General features: G+C 47.8%; 1 protein-coding gene across 1 annotated transcript; it reads right to left on the reverse strand.

Annotated features, from left to right (window-relative positions):
- Positions 1-111: 111 nt before the first annotated feature.
- SRP14 (signal recognition particle 14) lies at positions 112-3,406 on the reverse strand. Its single transcript, XM_061430730.1, has 5 exons — positions 3,290-3,406; positions 3,069-3,141; positions 2,432-2,544; positions 1,159-1,191; positions 112-658 (listed from the first exon to the last, which is right to left on the reverse strand). The coding sequence occupies exons 1-5, from the start codon at positions 3,311-3,313 to the stop codon at positions 569-571; spliced, it is 333 nt and encodes a 110-aa protein (XP_061286714.1). The 5' UTR covers positions 3,314-3,406; the 3' UTR covers positions 112-568.
- Between the last annotated feature and the right edge of the window lie 20,601 nt (positions 3,407-24,007).

Below are 24,007 nucleotides of genomic sequence, written 5' to 3' on the forward strand. Positions count from 1 at the left end.
AATAAGCTTATCCTTAGTCTGGTTAAGCAAACTCTTATTTGGTTATGAAACTCATTCAGATTTGCTAAAGGAGCTAAGATGATAAAATTATACAGCCAGCTGGGAAACCCATGAAATAACACAACTTTTAATAAAATTGTCAGGTTTCAGTTCCAGTAAACCAAAAGACAGGGCCTCAAGCCTATTCATAATCACATCATTCCAGAACGAGAAGCTGTGGCCAGAAACTTTTTATGGGGTAGGAAAAAGAATAAAAGTTGGTCAGTGCTGATAAATACAGGTTAAATAATACACTGCTCTTTACAGATGGCTACAGAGTCTGTAAACTATTATCCAGGAATATACAACCGTCCAACACAAACCACTTAGCCAGATCTAAGATAAACTGGCTCCTTGGAACTACCCTGTAAACACTGCAGCCCTTCTTCCATCCAAAAATGACCCTAAACTCACATGAAAACAGTCATTATAAGGGAATCAGAAACTCAGCTTTGTGGCCAAAAATAAAAACCAAAGGAAAAACAGCAATTCAGTGGTTAGTTGGTGAAAGCGGGAAAGCTGGTGCCCTTCACTGCGCTGCTTTGCTCTTCTTACTCTTGCTCTTTTTGTCCCTCTTCTTCAGCCCATCCATGTTAGCTCGCAATAGGTTTGAATAAGCCTAAAAGACACAGAGCGTGACCTTAGTGCGAAGAGTTGCAAATTGGTGGAGCATCTGCCCTACTTCCGTAATGGATTTAGGGTTGTCAAAATCAGAAAGCCTAACTGATAAAGTATAGAATACTATGGGACACCTGTATCCTAAAGAATCTGGTGTAAGGCAAACACCCTCACATGATAGCAGCTTCTACAACACCCACTAGTGAGTTGCACGTTTTTTACTTTTTTTTTAAGCAAAAATGGAAGACTGCAGGTGACTTACATAACTGTACTGTAAGTACAGCATATATGAAGCCTAAGACAACAAAATTTAGCTAAAAAGACAATGTCAGTGTTGAAGTAAAATTCGTAGCTTGGCAGCTTTTACTTGTAAACTATTGGTAAAACACAGCATCACAGGACAGCAGTGAACTTAAATCACAATCTTAACCCAACCCAGTGTTAAACATTAGGCTGACTCTTGCCTCAAGAAATGGGACACAAAGAACACCAGAAACTCACCATCTGAAACTTATTCACTTCTTTGGAGCTCACCTGGAAAATAAGGGGGAAAAGATCACCCCTGTTACCACAAAAAAAATCATCTGCCTCACCCAGTAAAACTCAAAAGCCTCACGAAGACATCCTAATCTTTAAAAATATTTCCTCCCTACTGCATGAATGAGAAACCTATTTTTCTACTAAAAGCTATTTTTCTACTCCACTTTCCTCTGCCTGAGGAACAAGTAAAGTAGCTCTGCACTTTGAGAATTGTACCAAGATGGGAAACATGGGCTGCTTAAGAAGCTATGCTTCTCGCCTCTGTTGAAATCCCTTAAAACACATTGTACTGACTTTTTCTAAGGAGTCTAAGAGATGTCAAAGAACTTAATCTTTTGTGCAAGATACATTTAAATTACACCCTCCCCATCTTATTTTAAACCTACCTTCCATTAATTCAGGCCCATGTAAGCAAACTGCAAGCTACCACAAGAGAAATTTTATGTCTAAAGATTCCTTAGTTTTCCATACTTCATGACACCCAACTTTATTTTTTTTAAGCCACATAAATGCTTTACTGTAAAAATCTCAAGATAACTGGTAACAGAAGATTAATCAACTAATTATCGCCCACATTTTTGTGAATATCCTATACTGATAGGATAGGATAGAGGGCACCCTGGTTCTGCCCCAGTAGAATAAATAAGTATTCATTTGATCCAAGGAGCCTTCTTGCTTTGCCATATTCAACTTCCACTTTGAAAAGGAAAGCTAGAACTCTTACTCAATGAGCCATATGCTCAGTAGTGTCTGACTCTTTGCAAACCCCATGGACTGTAGCATGCCAGGCGACATACTCAAATTCAAAGCCTGATATAATACATGCTTGCTACCTGAACCACAACGATAAAGGAATAATCAGCTTAAAAGTAAAAAGCATCTGGTACCGAGAAACTGTTCACTGAAGCCCAAGCACAGTAAGGGAATAAGGAATCAAATATGCCAGCTGCTCCTTACAGTACTACTCTGAGTAAGGACTGATAAGCTAATATTTTTTTCTAACAAGTGTTTGACTTCTACCGCCTTCATTTTAATTTTGCTCTTGGGCTTTCTACTACCAAGGTAATAAAAGAAGATCTTGATTTCAAAACAGCTGGGGAACTACACACTAGGCTTTATTTAGTAACTTACAAAGAAAAAAAAACCCACAAAACCTGGTACAGATATAACCCATCCTCAGTTTTAAGTTCAAGTCTTTAAACTCCAAAACAGGAGTATTAGGAATCCAACTTACCACAGTGCTGATCTTCTTTTTCCCATCAGTAGCTCTTAACAGACATTTGTTGTCTGAGGGCTCAAAGCCCTCCACAGAACCCTTCCTTGGAATGGGTTTAGTTCGGCCATCATCTGCATGAAAAATATATCCTGGTGAACACAGTCACAGACTTAACAGGTTAACAAAAAGTTAATAAATCGGGAAGGGATACAAAGAGGATACCCGATCCACCTCCACTGATCTAGTTCTGTTAGCCACATTATCTGCTATCATAGATGGCTTGGCCACATCTTGGGAACCTACCTCCTACTCCCAAGATGGTAACATTGTAATATCAAAGCACATTAAATCTCACTAATCATGGCGCGGCTTGGAATCCTTGACATAAAGGACAGCCCTGACATGACTGGGGCCCACTAGAACCGGAACTGACTTAGGTGGCTAAGTGCTGGGGGCCGCACCAGCCCCAATCCCTAATACTCTGGCCCCTCAGCTCTGAATGGGCCCAGTATAAAGTGGAGGAAGGTAGGGGAAGCAGAGGATGCGCAGCAGTAAGATTTTGCCTGAGGCTCCCAGTCTCTGGGCACCCGGGCCGGGGTCTCGCTCGGCCTCCCAGCCCCCTTCCGAAGGCCTTGCCGCGTCCACAGCTGCTTACACTTCTTCAGGGTGATGAACACGCTGCCCGACAACCGGCACTTCTGGAAGAGCCTAGTCAGCTCCGTCAGGAACTGGAACACAACAAGCCCGGCCCCGTTAGGCAACCACAAACCCCCTTCCCGCCTCGTCAAGTCCCTGTCCCTCCCGAAGAACGAGACAGAGGTCCCGAGCTAAGCCCCAAACAGCATCGGTCCCTCAGCCGGCCAGCTCTGGCTATACCTGTTCACTCTCCAGCAGCACCATCCTGGCGCTGCTGGCTCCGCTCCGTCAGCACAAGCCCCAAGCCGCTGGAGCCGGAAGTCTCTCCCAGCCTGGGCGGGACTTCCGCTGTTAGGTTTCTTGTCTCTTTCACCCAATCCCTGCTTCTACCGTTTCTCCGCCCCACCCACCTCTCGCCCGCGCTCAGGGACGCCCCCTTCTGTTCCGGGAGAGCGACGACCCAGAGGGCCTTTGGAGTGTGCCGGATTTCACAGACAAGCAATACCTTCATCCAAGCAGCGGATGGGAGTAACAGAGCGGAAGGATTTAATGGAAACCTATAGTTGTGGCTTAGCTGGTAGAGAATCCGCCTGCATTGCGTGAGACCTGGCTTCGATCCCTGGGTTGGGAAGATCCCATGGCAAAGGGAAAAGCTACCCACTCCAGTATTCTAGCCTGGAGAATTCCATGGGCAAGTCCATGGGGTCGCAAAGGGTCGGACACCACAGAGCGACTTTCACTTTATAGCTGTGTACATTCAGCTGTGTGTTGGGCAAGTTACCTAACAGTTCGGTGCTTCAGTTTCCTCAACCTATAATAATAGCATCCACTTCACAGTGTGGCTTTGAAGAGTAAATGAGCTAATATTAAACACAACAGTGCGCGGCTCATAGAGCCTACTCAATAAACGTTAGCTCTTGTCGTTTTTATCATTGCCATTGTATTACGTTCCCAAGGGGGTCCTCTGAACTTTTCCTCTTCTCTGACCAGGCTCGGTGGCCCCAGCTCTAGCAGGAAGACCCGGAGCCAGGTCTTAGTTTCGCCTCAGTTCAGTCAGGAGACCTGGGGTCTATGTCCAGCCCTGCTGTTGCCAACTTGAACCTTCAGTTCAGTTCAGTCGCTCAGTCGTGTCCGACTCTTTGCGACCCTATGAATCGCAGCACGCCAGGCCTCCCTGTCCATCACCAACTCCTGGAGTTCACTCAGACTCAGGTCCATCGAGTCAGTGATGCCATCCAGTCATCTCATCCTCTGTCGTCCCCTTCTCCTCCTGCCCCCAATCCCTCCCAGCATCAGAGTCTTTTCCAATGAGTCAACTCTTTGCATTAGGTGGCCAAAGTATTGAAGTTTCAGCTTTAGCATCATTCCTTCCAAAGAAATCCCAGAGCTGATCTCCCTCAGAATGGACTGGTTGGATCTCCTTGCAGTCCAAGGCACTCTCAACAGTCTTCTCCAACACCACAGTTCAAAAGCATCAGTTCTTCGGCGCTCAGCCTTCTTCACAGTCCAACTCTCACATCCATACATGACCACAGGAAAAACCATAGCCTTGACTAGACGGAGCTTTGTTGGCAAAGTAATGTCTCTGCTTTTGAATATGCTATCTAGGTTGGACATCTTTCCTTCCAAGGAGTAAGCGTCTTTTAATTTCATGGCTGCAGTCACCATCTGCAGTGATTTTGGAGCCCCCAAAAATAGTCTGACACTGTTTCCACTGTTTCCCCATCTATTTCCCATGAAGTGATGGGACCAGATGCCATGATCTTCGTTTCCTGAATGTTGAGCTTTAAGCCAACTTTTTCACTCTCCACTTTCACTTTCATCAAGAGGCTTTTGAGTTCCTCTTCACTTTCTGCCATAAGGGTGGTGTCATCTGCATATGAGATAATTGATATTTCTCCCAGCAATCTTGATTCCAGCTTGTGTTTCTTCCAGTCCAGCGTTTCTCATGATGTACTCTGCATAGAAGTTAAATAAGCAGGGTGACAATATACAGTCTTAACGTACTCCTTTTCCTATTTGGAACCAGTCTGTTGTTCCATGTCCAGTTCTAACTGTTGCTTCCTGACCTGGATATAGATTTCTGAAGAGGCAGGTCAGGTGGTCTGGTATTCCCATCTCTTTCAGAATTTCCCACAGTTTATTGTGATCCACACAGTCAAAGGCTTTGGCATAGTCAAGAAAGCAGAAATAGATGTTTTTCTGGAACTCTCTTGCTTACTTGAACCTTAAGCCCTTGATAAAGTCAAGTATGAAATCATGCAGTGGGTTTTCACTGAGGGTATCTTAGCCTGTGCCAAGCACTGTGGTTGGAGTTGGAGCTACTGCAGGATAAAAGACAAATTCCTGGTTTCCTGAAACTTGGGTTAAAGGAGAAGGAAGGAAATAAACAATAAAAAAGAAGTATAGCTTCAGATAATGACGGCTATGAAGACAACTAAACAGGATGATTCAATACTGATGAAGGTTGGAGTCAGGGAAATCTCTCTGAGGAGAATTTTGAGCTTAAAACTAAAGGGACCAGCCATTCAAAAATCTACAAAGACCCCAAAGGGGAAACAAGTTGCCATGTGTTCATAAGGCTTGGAGTGTGGGGGTGGAGTGGATGTGGAAGGAGGGGTGAAGGAATATGGAGAACTGGGAGAGGTAGCCACTGACCAGCTCATATAGGGCCTGTGGTTACGACAAATTTGGATTTTGTTCCAAATACAAAGAAAAGTTTCTTGTTAAGGTAGTTTTAAACAGAACAGTGATAGTCTGTTTTACATTTTTTAAAGATCTTTCGTCTGTGGTGTAGAGAAGCTACTGTGGAGACAAAGCAGGAAATAGGAAGACCAATTAGACAGTTGCATTAGCTTCCTATTGCTGCATAACAAATCTGCGCAAACTTAGTGTTTTACAGGTCTGGAGGTCAGAAGTTTAAAATCAATGTGTCTGCAGGACTACCATTCCATCTGGAAGCTTCAGGGGGAAAATCTCTTTCCTTGCCCTTCTAGAAGCCACTTGCATTCCTTGGCCCATGGCATCCCTTCATCATTTCATTATAACCCCTTATTTCCATTGTCACATCTCCTACTACTGACTTTGATCCTTTGCCTCCCTTTTATAAAGACCCTGTGGTTATATTAGGCCGTCCTAGATAACCCAGGATAATCTCCCCATGTCAAGAGATCTTTAATTTAATCACAAAGTCCTTTAAACATGTAAGATAACATATTCACAAGTTCCAGGTATTGGGACATAAATAACTTGGGGGAGCGATGGGGGTGACCCCAGAGGTTATTACAAAACTCTAGGTGCTTGCAACATTTGCAATCAGATTAGTGTATACTTCAAAAGTAGAGTCAATAGGACTCATACACAATTGGCTGTGAACATTAAGAAGAAAAGAGGAATCAAGGATGACATAGGCTTTTGATTTGAGCAACTGGGTGATGGTGATGCCATTTACTAAGACAGGAAAAACTTGAGAGGTAAAACGTTTTGTGAGAAGAAGAAAGGGGTTATTTTGGTCTTGTAATATCTGAGATTCCTATTACATATCCAAGTGGAACTATTAAGTAAGCAGCTACATACACAAGTTTCAAGTTCAGTGAAAAGGTAAAAGTTATAACTGAAAACTGGGAAGGCATCTTCATAGGCCCATGGTACTAGAACAGTTTGGTGAAAACCCCTCCTATAAAGCTGCCAGCACAAGACCAGTCTGCATTGACCACCACTATAAATAGCCTCTAAAGATCCCTGGGCCTTGCTGTCACTAGCTCAGAAATCAGAGTCCTGATTATAAGCACCAGATTGGCCAATTATAGATTATATGCTTGAGCCCAGGCTTCCCTGCTGGCTCAGTGGTAAAGAACCCACCTGCCAATGCAGGGGACTTGGGTTCAACCCCTGTGTCTGGAAGATCCCCAAGAGAAGGAGATGGCAACTTACTCAAAGTATTTTTGCCTGGGAAATCCCATGGACACAAGAGCTTGGCACCCTACAGTCCTTGGGGTCACAAAAGAGCTGGACATGACCTAGCAACTAAACAACAACCATGCTTGAGCCCTAGTTCTGGGGTGGATGAGGGAGTGACTCTCTGACCCTTTTATCTTCCTTGTCTTTCACCAAGACCCACACAATGGAGGATTACAAATAGGTTCAGATCCTGCAGAACTGAAAGCCAGCATATATCTGCTATACAAGGTCTTCACGGTGCTGGACATTTGGAAGAAACTGTGAAATCATCAGAGACTGAACGTATTTAAGATGTGTTGTAGACTGCCAGGGAATGTGAGGGCTGACTTGATATTTATGGTCATGAATTTAAGTGAAACTAGTTACAGACTTGTGTGATCCAAAGGTTGGCCTAAGTGCTGACCCTTGTGCTCTGACCCTCTATTATTTATTGAACACTGAGAAATGTTTTTAGAGGTACGGGCTTCGTGTTGGTGACACCAGGGTGAAGGAAAGAGCCTAGAGGCCATGATTCATCCGGGGTCTTGTCGGGATTAGCCATCAAGGTGGAACATCTCACTGCTTCCCAACTCTTTGTGACCCCATGGACCACAGCATGCCAGGCCTCCCTGTCCATCACCAACTCCCAGAGTTTACTCAAACTCATGTCCATTGACCCTTCAGCTTGCTCTAAAATAGTAAACATGGATACTTACATTTAAATTAATATCAGGCATTGGCAGTCCAATGGTTAGGACTGAGTGCTTTCACTGCTGTGGGCCCAGGTTCAATCCCTGGTCAGGGATCTAAGATCCCACAAGCTCATGTGGTTCAGCCAAAAAAAATATCTTAATGAAAGAAAAAATTCAGTTCTTTAGTTTCACTAGCCACATTTCAAGGACTCAATATCCCCATGTAGCTTGGATAGTGCAGGTATAGATTAGCATTTCCATTAGCACAGATTCTATCAGACAGCACTGCTATGGATAACACTGAGGCTGGCATGCAATGAATGCTCAGTGAAGAGTAATAAGCAGTGCTATGATTTATAGCCCAGCCACCTTCCTATCCAGGCTTCCTAGGTGGCACAGTGGTAAAGGATCTGCCTGCCAATGCAGGAGATACAGGAGACTAGGGTTCAATCCCTGGGTTGGGAAGATTCCCTGTAGGAGGAAATGGCAACCCACTCCAGGATTGTTGCCTGGAAAATTCCATGGACAGGGAAGTTGGCAGGCTGTAGTCCATGGGGTCACAAAGAGTCAGACATGACTGAGCACACACACACAGGCACCTTCCATCATTTGGATACCACCATCTTGATTTCTGCCATTATCCAATTACCACCTGCATTATTAGTTAACACTTTTAAGTTGACTCGTTTTATGCATATTGTTTAATATCACTATCATAAAACTACCATGCGGTCCAACAGTCCCTCTACTGGGCAAATACTCTGAGAGAACCATAATGTATGACTCAGGAATATACACATACCACAGTGTACACTGCAGCACTATTTACAATAGCTAGGACACTATTTACAACAGCTAGATGTCCATCAACAGATGAATGGGTTAAAAAATCAGTGGTACATACATATGATGGAATACTACTCAGTCATTAAAAGGGATGCATTTGAGTCCGTTCTAAAGAGGTGGATGAACCTAGAGCCTATTATACAGAGTGAAGTAAGTCAGAAAGAGAAAAACAAAATTGAATATTAATGAATATATATGGAATCTAGAAACATGATACTGATGAACCTATTTTCAGGGGAGCAATGGAGACGCAGACATAGAGAACAGACTTGCGGACACAGTCGGGGAAGGAGAGGGTGGGGTGAATTGAGAGAGCAGCGTGGAAACATATATATTACCATATGTAAACTAAATAGCCAGTGGGAATCTGATGTATGACTCAGGAAGCTCAACTCGGTGCTGTGTTGAGGGGTGGGATGGGGTGGGAGGTGGGAGGGGGGTACAAGAGGGAGGGGACATATGTATACCTATGGCTGATCCATGTTGATGCATGGCAGAAACCAACACAATATTGTAAAGCAATTGTCCTCCAATTAAAAATAAATAAAAAAGAAAAGCAAAAAAAAAATCATTATCGTAAACGGAAAACCCGTATTTTTGCCATAAATAAAAGATGATAAAAACAAGTACTATGAAACAAGATAATGTGGCTAAATTTTAAAACTTTAGATTTAAAAAGTAAAAATAACGGATAAAAACAAGAAGGAAATGAATCAATTTATAAAAACAAACACCTGAAAATAAATTCTGCAATGAGAAAAAATGGAATCGTTTACGATCCAGTTAGGAGTAAAGATTGCTCAGTGAACAAAAATACTGAAAGTCTCTGTCAATAAGACATGGTTAAATTCTAATGTTGTCAAGCACCTGAAATCCTACCTTACAATCAGGTCTATGGCTTTTGGCTTTTGGAGCATATGTGGCAGGAAGCTGGGTCACTGTCTCCCAGCTGTACAACCCAGACAGCTTCTGGCCCCTTCTCCCTCACCCAAGGAGACCTGGGGAATGAAAACTTGTTCCCAAATCCCCTCCCACATCCTGGTCTTCAAAAAAGGCCTGCACAGCACCAAGGGCAACATAGATCAGCCTGGAACTCCACCATCTACTTGAGGTCAAGTGCAAGGCCACTACCAGAAAACCTGGGAAGAAAGACCCAGTGCTCCTCAGCCGTAGGACCTGGAAGAGTGTCCTGCTTATACCACCTAAGGTCATCTCTCACGAATGCTGGGGTCACACGTGTCCACCATTTATTTTATTAGCTTTTAATCAGAGCTAGGGTTTGAATTAGGATCAAGGGTCTTATTTAGGCAAGGGTTGATTAATTTACAACTGCAGCCACTCTAACGCAATCAAGGTACCTGGAACATAGAGTGACAGTTATAAACACAGATGCTGCATCCTAGCTGTCTGGTTTTGAACCCCAGGTCTTCCTCTCCTTGTCTACATGACCAGAGACAAATTACATTTTATCCCTATCAAAAGACAATTTAAAAAATTAAAAGGTAAAATCATGACTCTCATACACATATTTAAGAGCTATTTACCTTAGCATTATAATGAGGAAACCAGGTAGGTGTCACAATCCATTCAAAGGAGGCTCCAAGGGAACAAACACACATATAGAACAGGAATATTGAAATCAATGTACACGGAAGCAAATTGACTTTTCCACAAGAGGAGAGTATCGTCCCTCAAACAAACAGAATTTGAGTAACCAAGGATAGGAATCATTGCGTTGCCATCATTTCTCTGCCATTTAGAATAGCAAACAAGCTCAGAAGCAATGAAAGGCTCTAATCAGCCCAGAGGATGAGCTCTAAACACTGCAAAGTTTTCCAGTGGACACCCACTAATCTTTTTTGCTTATTCCAAATTTACTTAAATCCTCTATGCCTCAGTTTCCTCACTGGTAAAATGGAAATGAAGTTCAAGGTTCAAGTGCCGTGGGAGGGAGGAAATGAGCTAAGGTGGGCACTCTCACATCCTACTCACCTGGATGGGAGTTGGCTGTTCCTGTTTGTCGAGGTAGGTTCATTCTACAGAAACAGATCATGACAGCAAGCATAAATCAGCATCCATCTTGACAGATACTGTGCCAGTTTGACTATTTCCAGTTTATGAGGGAGACCACACCTCGGGTTTTGACCTGCCTCACTCTCACCCCAATGTGCTGACGTTAAGATCAGCTTAAGAGAAGAAAGGAGGGAAGGTAGCAGCAAAACACGACAGGAAGTGATTTTGGGTAGGCTTGGGTTCAGGGTGATGTGAGTGAGGTCCTAAGTGAGGTGATGGGAGCCCTCCTGAGTCTGTGAGAGGTGGTCAGGTCTGGTGGTAGCATCTGACAGAAGGCGTGGGGGCATCTGAGAGAGAGGTGACCAGAGGGAGATGGCCAAACATCCCCCAGAAGTGTTCTAGAAGTCTGGGTCCCCAGAGTGAGAGGAGACCCTCCTGATCACCATGCCCTGGGCTGAATCCAACCACACACCTGGAGCTGCCATTTCCTTTATTCTTTGTCAGTCAGTCAACAAGTATTCACTGTGTGTCTTCTTGGGAGACTCAAGCCTCCAGAGACTTCTGCCCAACTGTGTCCCCAGGAGGTAGTCCTGGGTTTAGTGTCCTGGAAAGACAGCTGAGAGCACTGGACTGGGAGTCAGGGGACCTGGGTTTGTCGTTGGCCCCTTTCTTTGTGTGGGACCTTGAGCAAGGTACCTATCTATAGTTTCCTCTGTGTAGTACATACCTCAAAATGTTGTTTTCAGGTTTCAATGAGATAATCCACTTGAGAGCTCACAGTAAGTGTCCAACAGATGTATTTATTAATAATTTGTTTTGTCATCATTACGTTAAGGACTTAGACTAAATTGCTGAAGTCACTTTCATTGCCAAACGTACGAGCTAATGCTTCTCTCCCCCAGCCCCACCTGAGAGCCCTAGGGAAGTTTCCAGAGGCCATGAGTGCCTGTGGTTAGCATTGGCCTTCCCCCTTGCACGTGGCAAGGTAAGGGAAGTAGGCGCTGCCACCAGGGCCCCCCTCCAGGCAAGAGTGTCAGGGGCCGTAGTGGCCCTCCCTGGGCCCTGCCTGCAGTGCTCCTTGGGGCCGGTAGGGGACGCCCCAACCTCACTGGACAGGTGCGGCCACAGGCAACCCTAACCTTCCCAGATCTTGTCGCATGACCTTAGAACATAAGAAAATCCAAGAGCGTTCCCATTGTTTTTCAAAATAATGAAAACTCAGCCTTCTGCTGAGGCTAGGAGTTTCTCTGTAATGGATATCATTCATTCAATCATTGAATGTGAACTGAACAAGCATCCACTCAGGCCCGCACCATTCTAGGTGCTGGGGTCATGGGAAGTGGACCAAATTCTCCGTGAGAGGAGGAACTCCTTTTTTCTCACACCATACCTGGCTCATATTTATTAAGAAATTATTAGTGCCAGGCTCATTGCTGGTTGCTTCAAATATTGCATATGTACTCAGTCACTCAGTGTGTCCAACTCCTTATGACCTCATGGACTGTAGCCCACGAAGCTCCTCTGTCCATGGAATTTTTCAGGCAAGAGTATTAGAGTGGGTTGCCATGCCCTCCTCCAGGGGATCTTCCCAACCCAGGGATCGAACCTGGGTCTCCTGCATCTCCTGCATTGCAGGCAGATTCTTTACCACTTTGTCCAACCCAATGTATTATCTCTTGAACTCTCATAGTAGCCTTGTGAGGTGAGTGTTGTTTGACATCCAGCTTCTGGAGGACATTGAGGCACTGGCAAGTAGAAAGATGTGACTTGGTCACACCATTAGTAAGAGGTGGAGTGGAGGTTTGAACCTGGGCTCACTGACTTCAGAGCCAGCCACCTCGCTGCCCTGCCCCTGACAGGGTGAAGAACAGGTGAATGGTACAGCCTGAGGGCAGCCCAGACCAGAGGCAGTGGTGGGAAAGGGGTAGGAGATGGTGAGAAGGGAGGGAAGTCAGCAAAGTGGCCAGCACTGGGCACAGTAGTAAAACCCAGGACTCTGCTCTCCATCTCTCGTCTCTCCCCACCGCCCTCCTATGCTCCATCCCCTTTCCCACCTGGGTTCTCAATTTTTGGACTCGAGGCCCAACTCAGCACTTTCTGGCTGTGTTTCTGAAGAAAAGTCACTTCTTTCATCTATATGAGCCTCCGTTTCCTCAATTGTAAAATGGGAATATTCTGCTTACACTGCTTTGGTGGAGTAGGACATGAGAAAGCCCGGCAGGAAGGTCAGGTTTCAGATATTCTCCCCTCCTGCTCAAGCAGTACCCCAGTACAAGCCCTCAGTCCTCTGAAACACCTTCCCCTCCACTCACCAAAACCCCAGTCTCTGACTAACCTCAGCTAGTGGTGCACAGGCCACCCATCTGGCAGCTAAATCATGCTAACGTGTTCACGACAGATGGTTAGATACATCACACACACACACACACACACTCCATTTTTGGAGGCAGTTTGGGCAATGTTAGACAAAGAAAAGACTCTAATGGTAGGATTTCAGGTGCTGTGGCTTTGGGGAGATTCAAAGCGATTCCCAGTACCCCACAGATGACACCCCATGGGCATCTTGCCACATGCTCCTGGAAGGTCAGAAGTATGCAGAATTGGGTAATGTCACTCATGAAATACATGTGTGCTTTAACAGAGTTATCCCCTCTTGTTGATGCTTTCCTTCCTTGCTGAACCTTAGGAAGGGGAGGCCACCACACCCCAGGTTGTATGAGGGGAAACTGAGACCCAGAAAAGCGGGTGTGGTTATAGTTCAAGTCATCCCAGGCAGGCTGGAGGTCTGGGGTATGGGGAACCTGTGTTCTTCCTGCCTTCCTCCTCCCCCTACTTTTAAGAGTTTAGTGAGTGGGACAAGGAGCCCCTTCATTCATGACGATTAGGGATCCTAAATTTTTAAATTTCCTGCCGGGAAGTGAAGGACAGGAAATTATGTAGCCAGAGTTTCTGCAAATTACCCAGGTGTCCTAACTCCCCAGAGTAGCAGATGCTCTTCATCTCTTGTCTTCCATCATCATTCATCCTTGATTGTCCAGGGAAGCCGACTCCAGCGCTCTGAGAGACCAGCAGATGCAGATTTATTGGCAAAACCTAGACAGGCACAACGAACTGACCCCTTGCCAGATCAGAGCCAGGTCCTGGTAATAACATCACTAAACCACCAACTTAGTGAGTCACAACATGAAGCTGTTAAGAGGCCTCCAAGATCGTTCTAGTCCAACGCTTACCCTTCTGGTTGCTCAAAGATAAGAAACCTGAGTGAGGCCCAGATAGGGAAAGTGACTTGCCCAAGATCATGAAGCTCATCATGGCAGAGGAGAGGCTGGAGACCCGGAGCCCCAGCCCCATGCACTTTCCACTGCCTTCCACACCCCTCTGAATGTCCCATATAGGTGGTAGGGAGGCATGGGCCCTCTTGCTTAGCCAAGGGCAGATCAGGCTGTCTCCTAGCAGGTGGGCTCAATGTCAAGCTCAGCCCTCCCTTGGGGACAGAAGAGCCTGGGGCCCACCCTTACATCCCAAGCGCCAGGCACTGGGTTAAAGGCTATAGGAGATGGCTTCCTGCTTGGCCCTCATCCAAGGCCATTTCACAATGTGGGGAAGAGCGCTGGGCTGAGAGTCTGGGCTTAGTGCTCCCTCCACCTCCACCCCAGCCCCTCTCAGAACCCCTGGGTACAATGAGCCAGGCCCTACCTGAGACTGGGGATGAAGTAGGATAAAGCAGAGAGCTCACCCTGGCAGTGTTCTGAGTGGTGCCCTGAGGTGAGCAGTGGCTGCCTTGCAGGCACCAACCATTCTCCCTTTTCCCTGGCTGTCCACCTGCCAGCGTTCACACTGGGAGAACCCTGTGTAGGCCGGAGATGGTCCACTCGGTCAGCCCCGTAGTACTCTCATTATGAGTCAGAGGGGAATCTGGAAGCAAGCTTGGAGAGGGGCAAGGCCGTGGGCAGCTTCCTGTAATGAGGCATGGTGACGATCAAACAGAAAATTCCGGGCAGGGAAGCTGAAATCACGGTCCTCTCCCCTCACACACACACACACACACACACACACACACACACACCCCAGGCTGGGGTGACTGCAGTTCACATGGGAACCAGGGCAAAGACATTGGGACATTCAATGAGAATTCATCATGTCCCTCCAATTGGGTCAGCATGAGCTCAGCTCTGTGAGGGATCTTGTCTGAAGTAGGAGGCAGTGGTCAGGAACCCATATTCTCCTGTCTTTGAGTCTTAAAGAGGAGACAAAACAAACCCGGGGGAAAAAAAACCACAAAACGAGGCAGTGTGAGGTTGGGGCCCACACACTCATAGTGCATACTGGACAGTCCAGTACGGCCAGTGAGGGGTGAGGGGGACAGGGGAGTCACTGTGGGCCAGGCCCAGGGGACCCCGCTGGGGAGAATTTGGCTCAGCAGGAATGATGAAAAAGGTCTTCTACTGGGGAAGGGGAGACAAGGCAGGAGGGAGCACGCGTATTCTCAGGACAGATTCTCTTTGCACAGAATGAGACTGGAAGTGTGCCTGGCCCCAGGCCTCTTCCTTCCTCTGAGCTCTCACTCCTTGAACTTGGTCTTCCTCTGAATCCATGGGATGTCAGTGGCCTAGGGAGGGAGGTAGCCATGTGGAGAGCTAGGCAGGGGCGAGGGGGTGCCAGGGAGTTCACCCCCTCAGCCGGGGAGCATCTGACAACAGGAAGCAGCTGCAGCAGCTCCAGGGCTGTGTGCTGGTGTCTGTCGCTCTCCCTCTCCCCCGGCAGCAGCCCCCACAGAACAAACTGTTCTTCGAGAAGCTCTGGGGACAGAGGGCCCACACCTGCTCCCCAGGTCGGTTTGGACAAGTCAGCAGAGGCGTGCCATGGCCCAGCAGCCCCCTCACCCCCTCTCTTGCATGATGCAATGTAACACAAAACAAGAGCTTTGGGGAGGGAAACGAGCACTGTCTCTTCACAAAGGCCTCACCCTTGAATTTCTAAGGATGTCTCTAAAAATAGGACCTAAGCTCCAGGTCCCAAACTCCAAACTGAGTGGAGATGCTGAGTGGCGTGGCTTTTCAGAAAGAGCACAAAATCAAAATGCAGGATTCTTCTATCTTAATCCTGCCAGGGAAAAGCTGTGTGACCCTGGACAAGTCACTTCCCCTAGGCAGACTTCAGTCTCCTTCTTTGTAACACGAAGAGTTGGGATGGGTGAGGTCTGGGTGACTTCCAGTTTAAAATGTGAGAGACCCATGCTCAGAGGACGCTTTGGGGCTGCTGTGAAAACTAGGGCTTGAGTAACAGAGAGAAATTAGGATGAGACTCTGATTGAGGGCTAGATAAAATAGAATGGAACTCGGGATTTCTCTGGAGGTCCAGTGGTTGAGATCAATGCAAAGAAGGTGGGTTTGATCCCTGGTCTGGGAACTAAGATCCCACATGCTAGACGGCATGGCCAAGAAAATTAATTTTAAAAAGAAAAGGAATGGGATTTAATTTAGGACCTGAGATGGTAGAGTTTTGTTTCCCCCAGATCCCCACGATAAAGAGAAGTGGATCTGTTGGACTGAGAACACCTCAAGAGAAGCTCATTTCATAGAAGGCTCCCAACACTTGGTGAAGAGCTAGACTCCTTCTGGATAGTTTAAGGTCGTCCATCAGTCACAGCTGCCCACCCCCAATTTACAATGAGCTGGGAGGAGGAACACACCTGAGAGCAGAGCAAGGGGTGCAGTAACACAAAGAAGGAAAAAGCCCAGCCTTCCTAATGCTCTTCTTCATGGAAGCTGCTCCTTAAAATTCCTTCAACTGGGGATCGAGCCTTTCAGACCACAGTCAAGCTAAAAATAAATGGCTAACATTCTGCCTTTCTAGGACCCAAGGTATCCTTGGAGAGACTTTCAGCAGAGTGGGGGCTGGAAAAGGGAGAGAACCGGGCAGTCCAGATATCACAGGAGACCTGCTTTTTCTGAAGCCAGACCAAAGTCTGGTAGCTCAGTCCTGTTCCCTGTGGGCAGTGATGAGGCAGAAGGCCTTGGGGTTCTGGGTCACTTTCTGAAACCCTCCCTGTTTGCTTCCCAGGCCTCAGCAACCCCTAAGAGAAGAGTCCAGTTTAGCTCTTATCCATCGACTACCTGTTCATTACCCAGGGTGGGGGCCAGGAGACTGAATGACACCGCTCTCCAGCCTCCCACCAGATCACCCACGTGGCTTCGACACTGTCTGAGCTGTTTTGGAGCCACAACCCTAGGCTCTTGGAGGCAGCTTCAGCCCAGGGTGGAGAGTGTAGGATAGGAGGAAGTCTAGAGGGTTGGGAGGAGGGGAGCATGCTGATGTCCACTGGCCTTTAGCCTGTGGGGCCATGCTCTGCCAAGACCAATGTTGGCAAAAAAGCCAAGGGGGAGAGGAACAGGGCCAGACCAAGCTGACATGTGGCGCTTCCCAGCTGTAGCCCAGAGCAGTGCAGACACGGGCTTGGCATGCTCCTCTGTGTGTCTATGTTTGTGTGTGTGTATGCACACACACCCTAGTGAACATGCACGAGAAGGTGTGTGTTTGTTGACCTGGGTGAGTGCTGCCCATCACTATAGCGTGTGTGTGCTAAGTCACTTTAGCCATGTCCAACTCTGTGTGATCCTATGGACTGTAGCACACCAGGCTCCTCTGTCCATGGGATTCTCCAGTCAAGAATACAGGGGTGGGTAGCCATTCCCTTCTCCAGGGGATCTTCCCCAGCCAGGGATCGAACCTGCGTCTCTTACATCTCCTGCATCAGCAGGCAGTTTCTTTTCCACTAGCGCCACCATGGAGAAGGTGACAAAACTCTGTATTTACCATCAGGCCTAGTGGTGCTGGGGATGCAGAGCCAGAATTCCCAGCCCCTGCCTACCCCAAGACACTGTTTCTCCCAGAATCAGAGGAAGGTGGACAGGGCTGCATAGAGGCTGCATCTTCAAGGAGAGCTCAGCTAGGCCAGCACCGCACCTCACTCTGACTCAGCCCTCTCCTTCTATTTGACCAGGAGCATTTAAAAAGCAGCTTCTTGGGCTTCCCTTGTGACTCAGCTGGTAAAAAATCCACCTGCAATTCAAGAGACCTGGATATGATCCCTCCTGGGTTGGGAAGATCCCTTGCAGAAGGGAAAGGCTACCCACTCCAGTATTCTAGCTTGGAGAATTCCATAGACTGTATAGCCCATGGGATCGCAAAGAGCTGGACACGACTTAGTGACTTTCACTCACTCCTTGACCTGAAGTACTCCGCAGCACCAGATCCCTCTCCCTAGACCTGCCAGGAGGGTCAGACTTCTGCCTACAAGGAAGGCTTCAGGACAGCACCTCTACTGCCAAAAAGTTGTGAAGGAGATGGGCTTTGAAGGATGGGAACGATTTGGAAAAAACTGAGGCTAGTGGACTAGTGAACATGGGGGCCAAGAGAGACATTTCAGAGAGGAGGATGGGTTAGGAATGCATGTGACTTAGAGGGAGGGCTATAAGCAGGCCTCTTCAGTTGTACATTCTGACACCAACCGGGAATCCTGCAATTGAATTCAGGATCAATTCTGACACTAACTACTCAGGCTTAGCTTCAGATCCCATAAGTTAAAGGGCAGAGGCCCCAAGAAGACTGCCCTTACTTCCTTTGACAGATGCAAATGGGGTCCCCAGGCCACCCACACTTCTGTCTGATTTGGCTATAAGAGTTCCTACTACCTCCCTTCAGCTTCAACAATTTGCTAGAATCACTCATAGAACTTACTAAGTGTACTAAACTTAGAGTTTTATTATAAAGTACAATTAAGTCTAGAAGAGCCAGACTGAAGCAACATACAGGGAAGGTCTGGGGGCAAAATCTCTGTGTCCTGTCTTCACGGGTCAGGTGCCACCTCACCTGGTGAACATCGATGTGTTCACCAAGCAGGAAGGTCCTCCAAATTTCAGTCTCCAGGGTTTTTAGGTGGGGTTTCATGTCACAGGCATGGTTAATTAAACCATTGACCACATGACTAAACTCCATCTCCAGTTGCCCTCTTCTCTCCAGAGGTTGGGAGTGGGGTGGGGATGAAATTTCCCACCTTCTTTCTGGCAGGGCCAGTCCCCCCAACTTCAGACTATCTAAGGACCCACCACCAATCACCTCATTAGCAAAAACTCAGTTGTGACCAAAAGGACAGGTTGTCAACTCCAAAAATAATTCCCATTACTGAGGAAATAGCATGCTTTTATTTAAAGTTCTGTTCCAGGTAAGATCAAGACCAAATACATTTTTGTATTATATTGCAATTGTAACGGATGTTCCCTGTCAGGCAAAGAGGAGGAAGCTGAGGTTAGAAAGGTAGGATGGGGCAAATTGATAAAGTCAGAAATTGATGGCAATCACCCCCTCCCTCCCAAGGAGGTGACGGTAGAGGATAAGTAGTGGAGACAACATTTTGTATAACAGTTGTGAGCTCTCTGCAGACATCTGTTGTCACCATCAGCCTCTCCTCTGATCCTCCTCTGACCTTGAAGAATGGGGTGCCTTCCCTTGAAGAATCTTCTCTCTCTGAATAGAGTGTGAACATCTATCCTGCCAGACTGTGAGCTCTTGCAAAGCAAAGACGTATCTCTATACTCCAAGATTTAGCACAGCCTGCCAAGCAGTGGGCGTTCAGACAGGTGTGTAGAATGAACTTGGTTCCTTCTAGAAAATGTCACCTTTCTCACATTTAGGAATGATCAAGAGAGTAGGGGAATGAGTGATGACTTAACACTGGGGAGAATGAGAAGGGGAGTGGCGCTTAAACAAGAGCAAGACTGTCTTTTCCCACAGGGTCCTGCACCTCCTGGGCCCCCTGCAGAAAGACTGCCCTTGATGGGTGCTCCAAGGCAGGCAGTTGGACGGGCAGGATGAGAAGTCAGACTGACGTGGGCAGGCAGGCAGGCAGGCAGATGGGCAGCTTTAAGCACCATATGAAGCTCTGGGGGCAGATCCAGCAGAAAGGAGCCCTTCTGGGGACTGTGTGAAAGCTTTCCCCTTGACTGGCTTCCAGCCCCTGGAAACCCCAACCAGCGTCCAAGCCACAGTTTACTCAATAGTAAGAGTTGCCACCCCAAGACCTGGGCTGGGTGTGAGCAGACCTGCTTGGCCATCCATCCCTCCTCTGAGACTAGGCCCTTTGCCCCCTTAGGTAGCCCCCTGAGGGGTCCTCAGTGGGCAGGCTGGTGTGTCGGGGGGGGGGGGGGGGCAGTGAGTGCCATCCCTGAGGAGGAAGCTCCAGTCCAGCCCCCCAGGCAGTGTCCCATGACATGGAATTGCTCCAAGGAAACAGACAGGAAAAGGGACATGACACCAAGGTTTCTCAGTGGCCCCCAAAGCTAGCTGAGAGTCAGTGACAGTCCCCTGGCCTTGCTCTGCAGGGTTCTGGATGTCTCGGGTGGGGGCTTGTCTCTTGCATCCCTGCATCAGAGGTCTTTTGATTTTTCTTTGGCCGTGGACCCACCTTACACCACCGAGCATGGTACCTGGCATCTTAGGGAAGCCACAGTTTGGGAATGGAAGGAATGGAGAAGGCCTGCTTCCAAGAAATAGTTAATGAATCCTCTCCCCTTCCCCCAGGCCCCTTGCACCTGCAGGCTGCGGTGTGTGGTTTCCCACAGCTGCAGCTGGCTCTGCGGCAGCCCCCTCCCTCCCTCTGAGGGAACCTGAGAGGCCCCAGGCCTGAGGCCCCTGGGAGGGGTGCCTCAGCCTTGGTCCAGCTGCTGGGGGTGGCAGAGCGGAGTCTGGCAGCCCTATGACCTGGACCCGCCACAGGGAGCACTCTGGCTGAGTGACCAAACCTGGGAGGGGTCTGCCGGGCTTCCCTAAAGCCAAAGGCAGAGACTCCCATTTCAGAGACAACCGCAGACCCTCTCCACAGGGCCTCTCAACTCTTCCCTGGCTCCAGACCACTGACTTCTGGAAGAAGCTGGTGGCCTCTTTAGTGCTGGCTTGGCATCCTCTGGGTGGGGAGGGGAGGAGGGGAGGGATGGGGGCTCCTGAAGCTGAGGGTGAGTTGAGTGTGAGAGGTGAGTGGGATGGACAGGAAGGAAGAGGAGGAAGTGAGATTTGGCAGGGCCAGGCCTCTGCTGGTCAAGGCAGCCTTGAACCCACAACGCTAGACTCTGGCAGGCACTGCTCTCTGTCTCGCCTAGAAAAGGGCAGGTTGCCCCAGTTGCCTTCTGGGGCAGACCAGTGTGCTCAAGGGACCTCAGAGCACTACTCACTCTGAGGCAATTAAGCAAAAAATGTGGAAGCTTCCCTGCAGAGACACTCCCGCCCCCCACTTTCCCAGGATGAGTGAATGAGGTCCAGAGGCTCAGCCCATGCTAATAGCCTGCCCGCTGCCCTGCCCTCGGCTGCTGGGCACACACCCACATCCCAGGGGGACATGTGGCTGGTGCCACATGAGGTGCTCCGCCCAGGTCCCAGTGGAGCAACGTTCGCTTGGGTCCAGAGGCTTGGGAGATAGAGCGATGGGGAGGCTGGGGTCTGACAGGCACAGGTGGTGACAAGGCCCAGGGCTCTGGCTTATCTCAAGTCCAGCTCCAGGAAAATTGCTTCAGCTCAACACTTTGCCTCTGAGGCCTTATGGCCTTGGGCTCAGGGCTATGGTGGCCTCCAGTCTGCAGAAAAAGCCCAGCTCCCCCTCAGAAACAGCTCTCTCACCCAGGATAATAAGCAGCGGGGCAGGCGATTTGGCAAAGAAGGCCTGAGAGAAAGCAGATCTACCCATCTGCAGAAACTCCTGAGTCATAAGTGGGGAGGAGGAAGACAGAGGGCCCAGCACCAGCCGCAAGTTCGGTCCTCACTCCTTTGCCTCAGGAAGGGGCCAGCGGCAGGGAGGCGGCCAGGCCGGAGGAGGTAAGGGTGTGTGCTGGGTGGGTACTGAGCAAGCTTCAGTTTTGGCTCTTGTGTAAACTGACACCCCTAAGTGGGTAGGGCTGATGCCAACCACCCAGGCCAGTGCCAAGAGTCCACTGTGAGCTCCAGACTTGTGCTTGGCTGGTTTGCAGCAGTGCCACGTGGCCACAAGCATGGAGCTCTGGCTGGGAGTCACCACTGAGCCGGGTTTGCCCTCAGGGGTACGGAGGCAAAGCCCCGTGAAAAGCACTTTGAGCTCCTGAGATGAGGGACCTTGATGAGGAGGCCCTCGAGGAGGTGGTCCTGCCTCACTGGGCCACTGATTTATGTGTTTTTGCTTTATTGCTCTTATTACACTATCATGGGCATTTACTCACTGTGGTTGTCCAGACCCCATATGTCAAGAAAATTCCAGTAAATCCGTGGCTGGGAGAGCTGCAACCCATGTCTGAATGCCACCTTCTGATTTCTGACTTAAATAGCATTGCCCTTTTCCTTCTTGCTCAGATTCACCCATTTTGACAATTTTTTATCAGTATGGACAGTTTACCAAGACTGAAATTCTCCATTATTGAGTTAAGAATCTTTCTATTCATGCTTTTATCTGTATTTCAGTCAATAAATATTTAGTGAGAGCCTGCTCTGTATGATTCCCTGTGCTGGTGTTGGGAACATGTGATGAATAAAACAAGGCCTTTCCTTGATGAGCTGACAGGCTGCACCCCAGATGTCACAGCCAGCATCACAGGGGAGTTCTCTCTGTACCCAGCCATGACTGCTGAACACTTTCAATTTCTCGAAAGAAAAATCTTAGAGTCCTTAGAAGACAAGAACACCCCAAATAAGATTGTGATCTTTCAATATATTTTGTCACTTTATCTTTAAACATGTAATTACAGTCACATGGTTCAAATACAAAAACAACATTAAAAATCTCAGTGGGAAGTCTTCCTTCTAATTTTTTCTAACAGTTCTCATCCCCTGATATAAAAAAAATGCTTCTCCTTCTGGTATTTCTTTATGTAAATATATTTCCTTGGTTTTCCTCATTATTATTCAAGAGGTAGTTTATTACAATCACAGTTTTTCTTGACACTACATGTTAGGGATTGTTCCATATCCACACATGGAAGGTTCTCCGTTTTCTCTCACACTTAGCAAAGTGTTCTTTGTTCTAAGCCAGTCCTCCATTATGGAGAAGGCAATGGCACCCCACTCCAGTACTCTTGCCTGGAAAATCCCATGGATGGAAGAGCGTGGTAGGCTGCAGTCCGTGGGGTCGCTAAGAGTCGGACACGACTGAGCGACTTCACTTTCAGTTTTCACTTTCATGCATTGGAGAAGGAGATGGCAGCCCACTCCAGGGTTCTTGCCTGGAGAATCCCAGGGACGGGGGAGCTTGGTGGGCTGCCATCTATGGGGTCGAACAGAGTCGGACACGACTGAAGCGACTTAGCAGCAGCAGCAGCAGCAGTCCTCCATTGACAGCACTAGATAGTCTCTAATCTCTTGCTGTCAGATAGTGCAGTATCTGTCCTTTCCCATATGCACAGGTACACAGGGTCCAAGGGTTGGGACATTTGTAATTTAGAGAGACTTGCAAACTGTCCTCTAAAGATTGTGCCACATTCATTCCCACCAGCAATATGTGAAAAGGCCTATTTTCCCACCAGGCTGAGATTTTGAAAGAGAAAAGAAGGAGGCAATGTCTAGGCTCTGAAGAAGCAAGGGAAGAAGAAGGCCAAGTCCGGAGCACAAGCCCAGAGCACTCAGCTTGGCAGATGAGGTGCACAGATAGCAGAGGACTGTGTGGTCCAGGCCATGGTGTTTCATTTGTGCTTAAGCCTCAGGACTGATAATTGGAGTGCTGTTCCCTAGGAGAGCAAGGGACTCCAGGAAGAGAATCTGTGAAGGGAGCCCAAGGGAAGAGAGCTCAGCTGGTATATGGAGTGCATGGTACATGAACAAGGATCACGAGACCCAGCAGAAAAAGAAAACGAATGACAACTCTATTATTGTGGGTTTTCATTTTCTAGTAGTCATGTATGGATGTGAGAGTTGGACTATAAAGAAAGCTGAGCACCGAAGAATTGATGCTTTTAAACTGTGGTGTTGGAGAAGACTCTTGAGAGTCCCTTGGACTGCAAGGAGATCCAACTAGTCTATCCTAAAGGAAATCAGTCCTGAATATTCATTGGAAGTACTGATGCTGAGCTGAAACTCCAAAACTTTGGCCACCTGATGCGAAGAACCGATTCATTGGAAAAGACCGTGATGCTGGGAAAGATTGAAGGCAGGAGGAGAAGGGGATGACAGAGGATGAGAAGGTTGGATGGAATCACCAACGCAATGGACATGAGTTTAAGTAAGCTCCAGGAGTTGGTGATGGACAGGGAGGTCTGAAGTGCTGCAGTCCATGGGGTCGCAAAGAGTAGGACACGACTGAGCGACTGAACTGAACTGAGGGAAGAACTTGTAACTTTGAAGGTGTCTCATCCTGTTTAAGGAGGTGGAAGGAATTGTGGAAATTCCTCAGTGGGATTTCCCAGAAGCACCACCCAATCATTCGTGCAGCAAATGTCAAACCCTAACTTGGCACCCAGAA

This window comes from Bos javanicus, chromosome 10 (genome assembly GCF_032452875.1).
Source record: "Bos javanicus breed banteng chromosome 10, ARS-OSU_banteng_1.0, whole genome shotgun sequence".
Taxonomy (NCBI): Eukaryota; Metazoa; Chordata; class Mammalia; order Artiodactyla; family Bovidae; genus Bos; species Bos javanicus.

What these genes read in the sequence shown, in the direction of transcription:
- SRP14 (XM_061430730.1), bottom strand. Translation starts at nt 3,313, where the DNA reads ATGGTGCTGCTGGAGAGTGAACAG. An exon ending in GTTCATCACCCTGAAGAAGT is followed by an intron (nt 2,545 to 3,068) that starts GTAAGCAGCTGT and finishes TTTTTCATGCAG; the next exon opens with ATGATGGCCGAACTAAACCC. An exon ending in AAAAGAAGATCAGCACTGTG is followed by an intron (nt 1,192 to 2,431) that starts GTAAGTTGGATT and finishes CTTATTTTCCAG; the next exon opens with GTGAGCTCCAAAGAAGTGAA.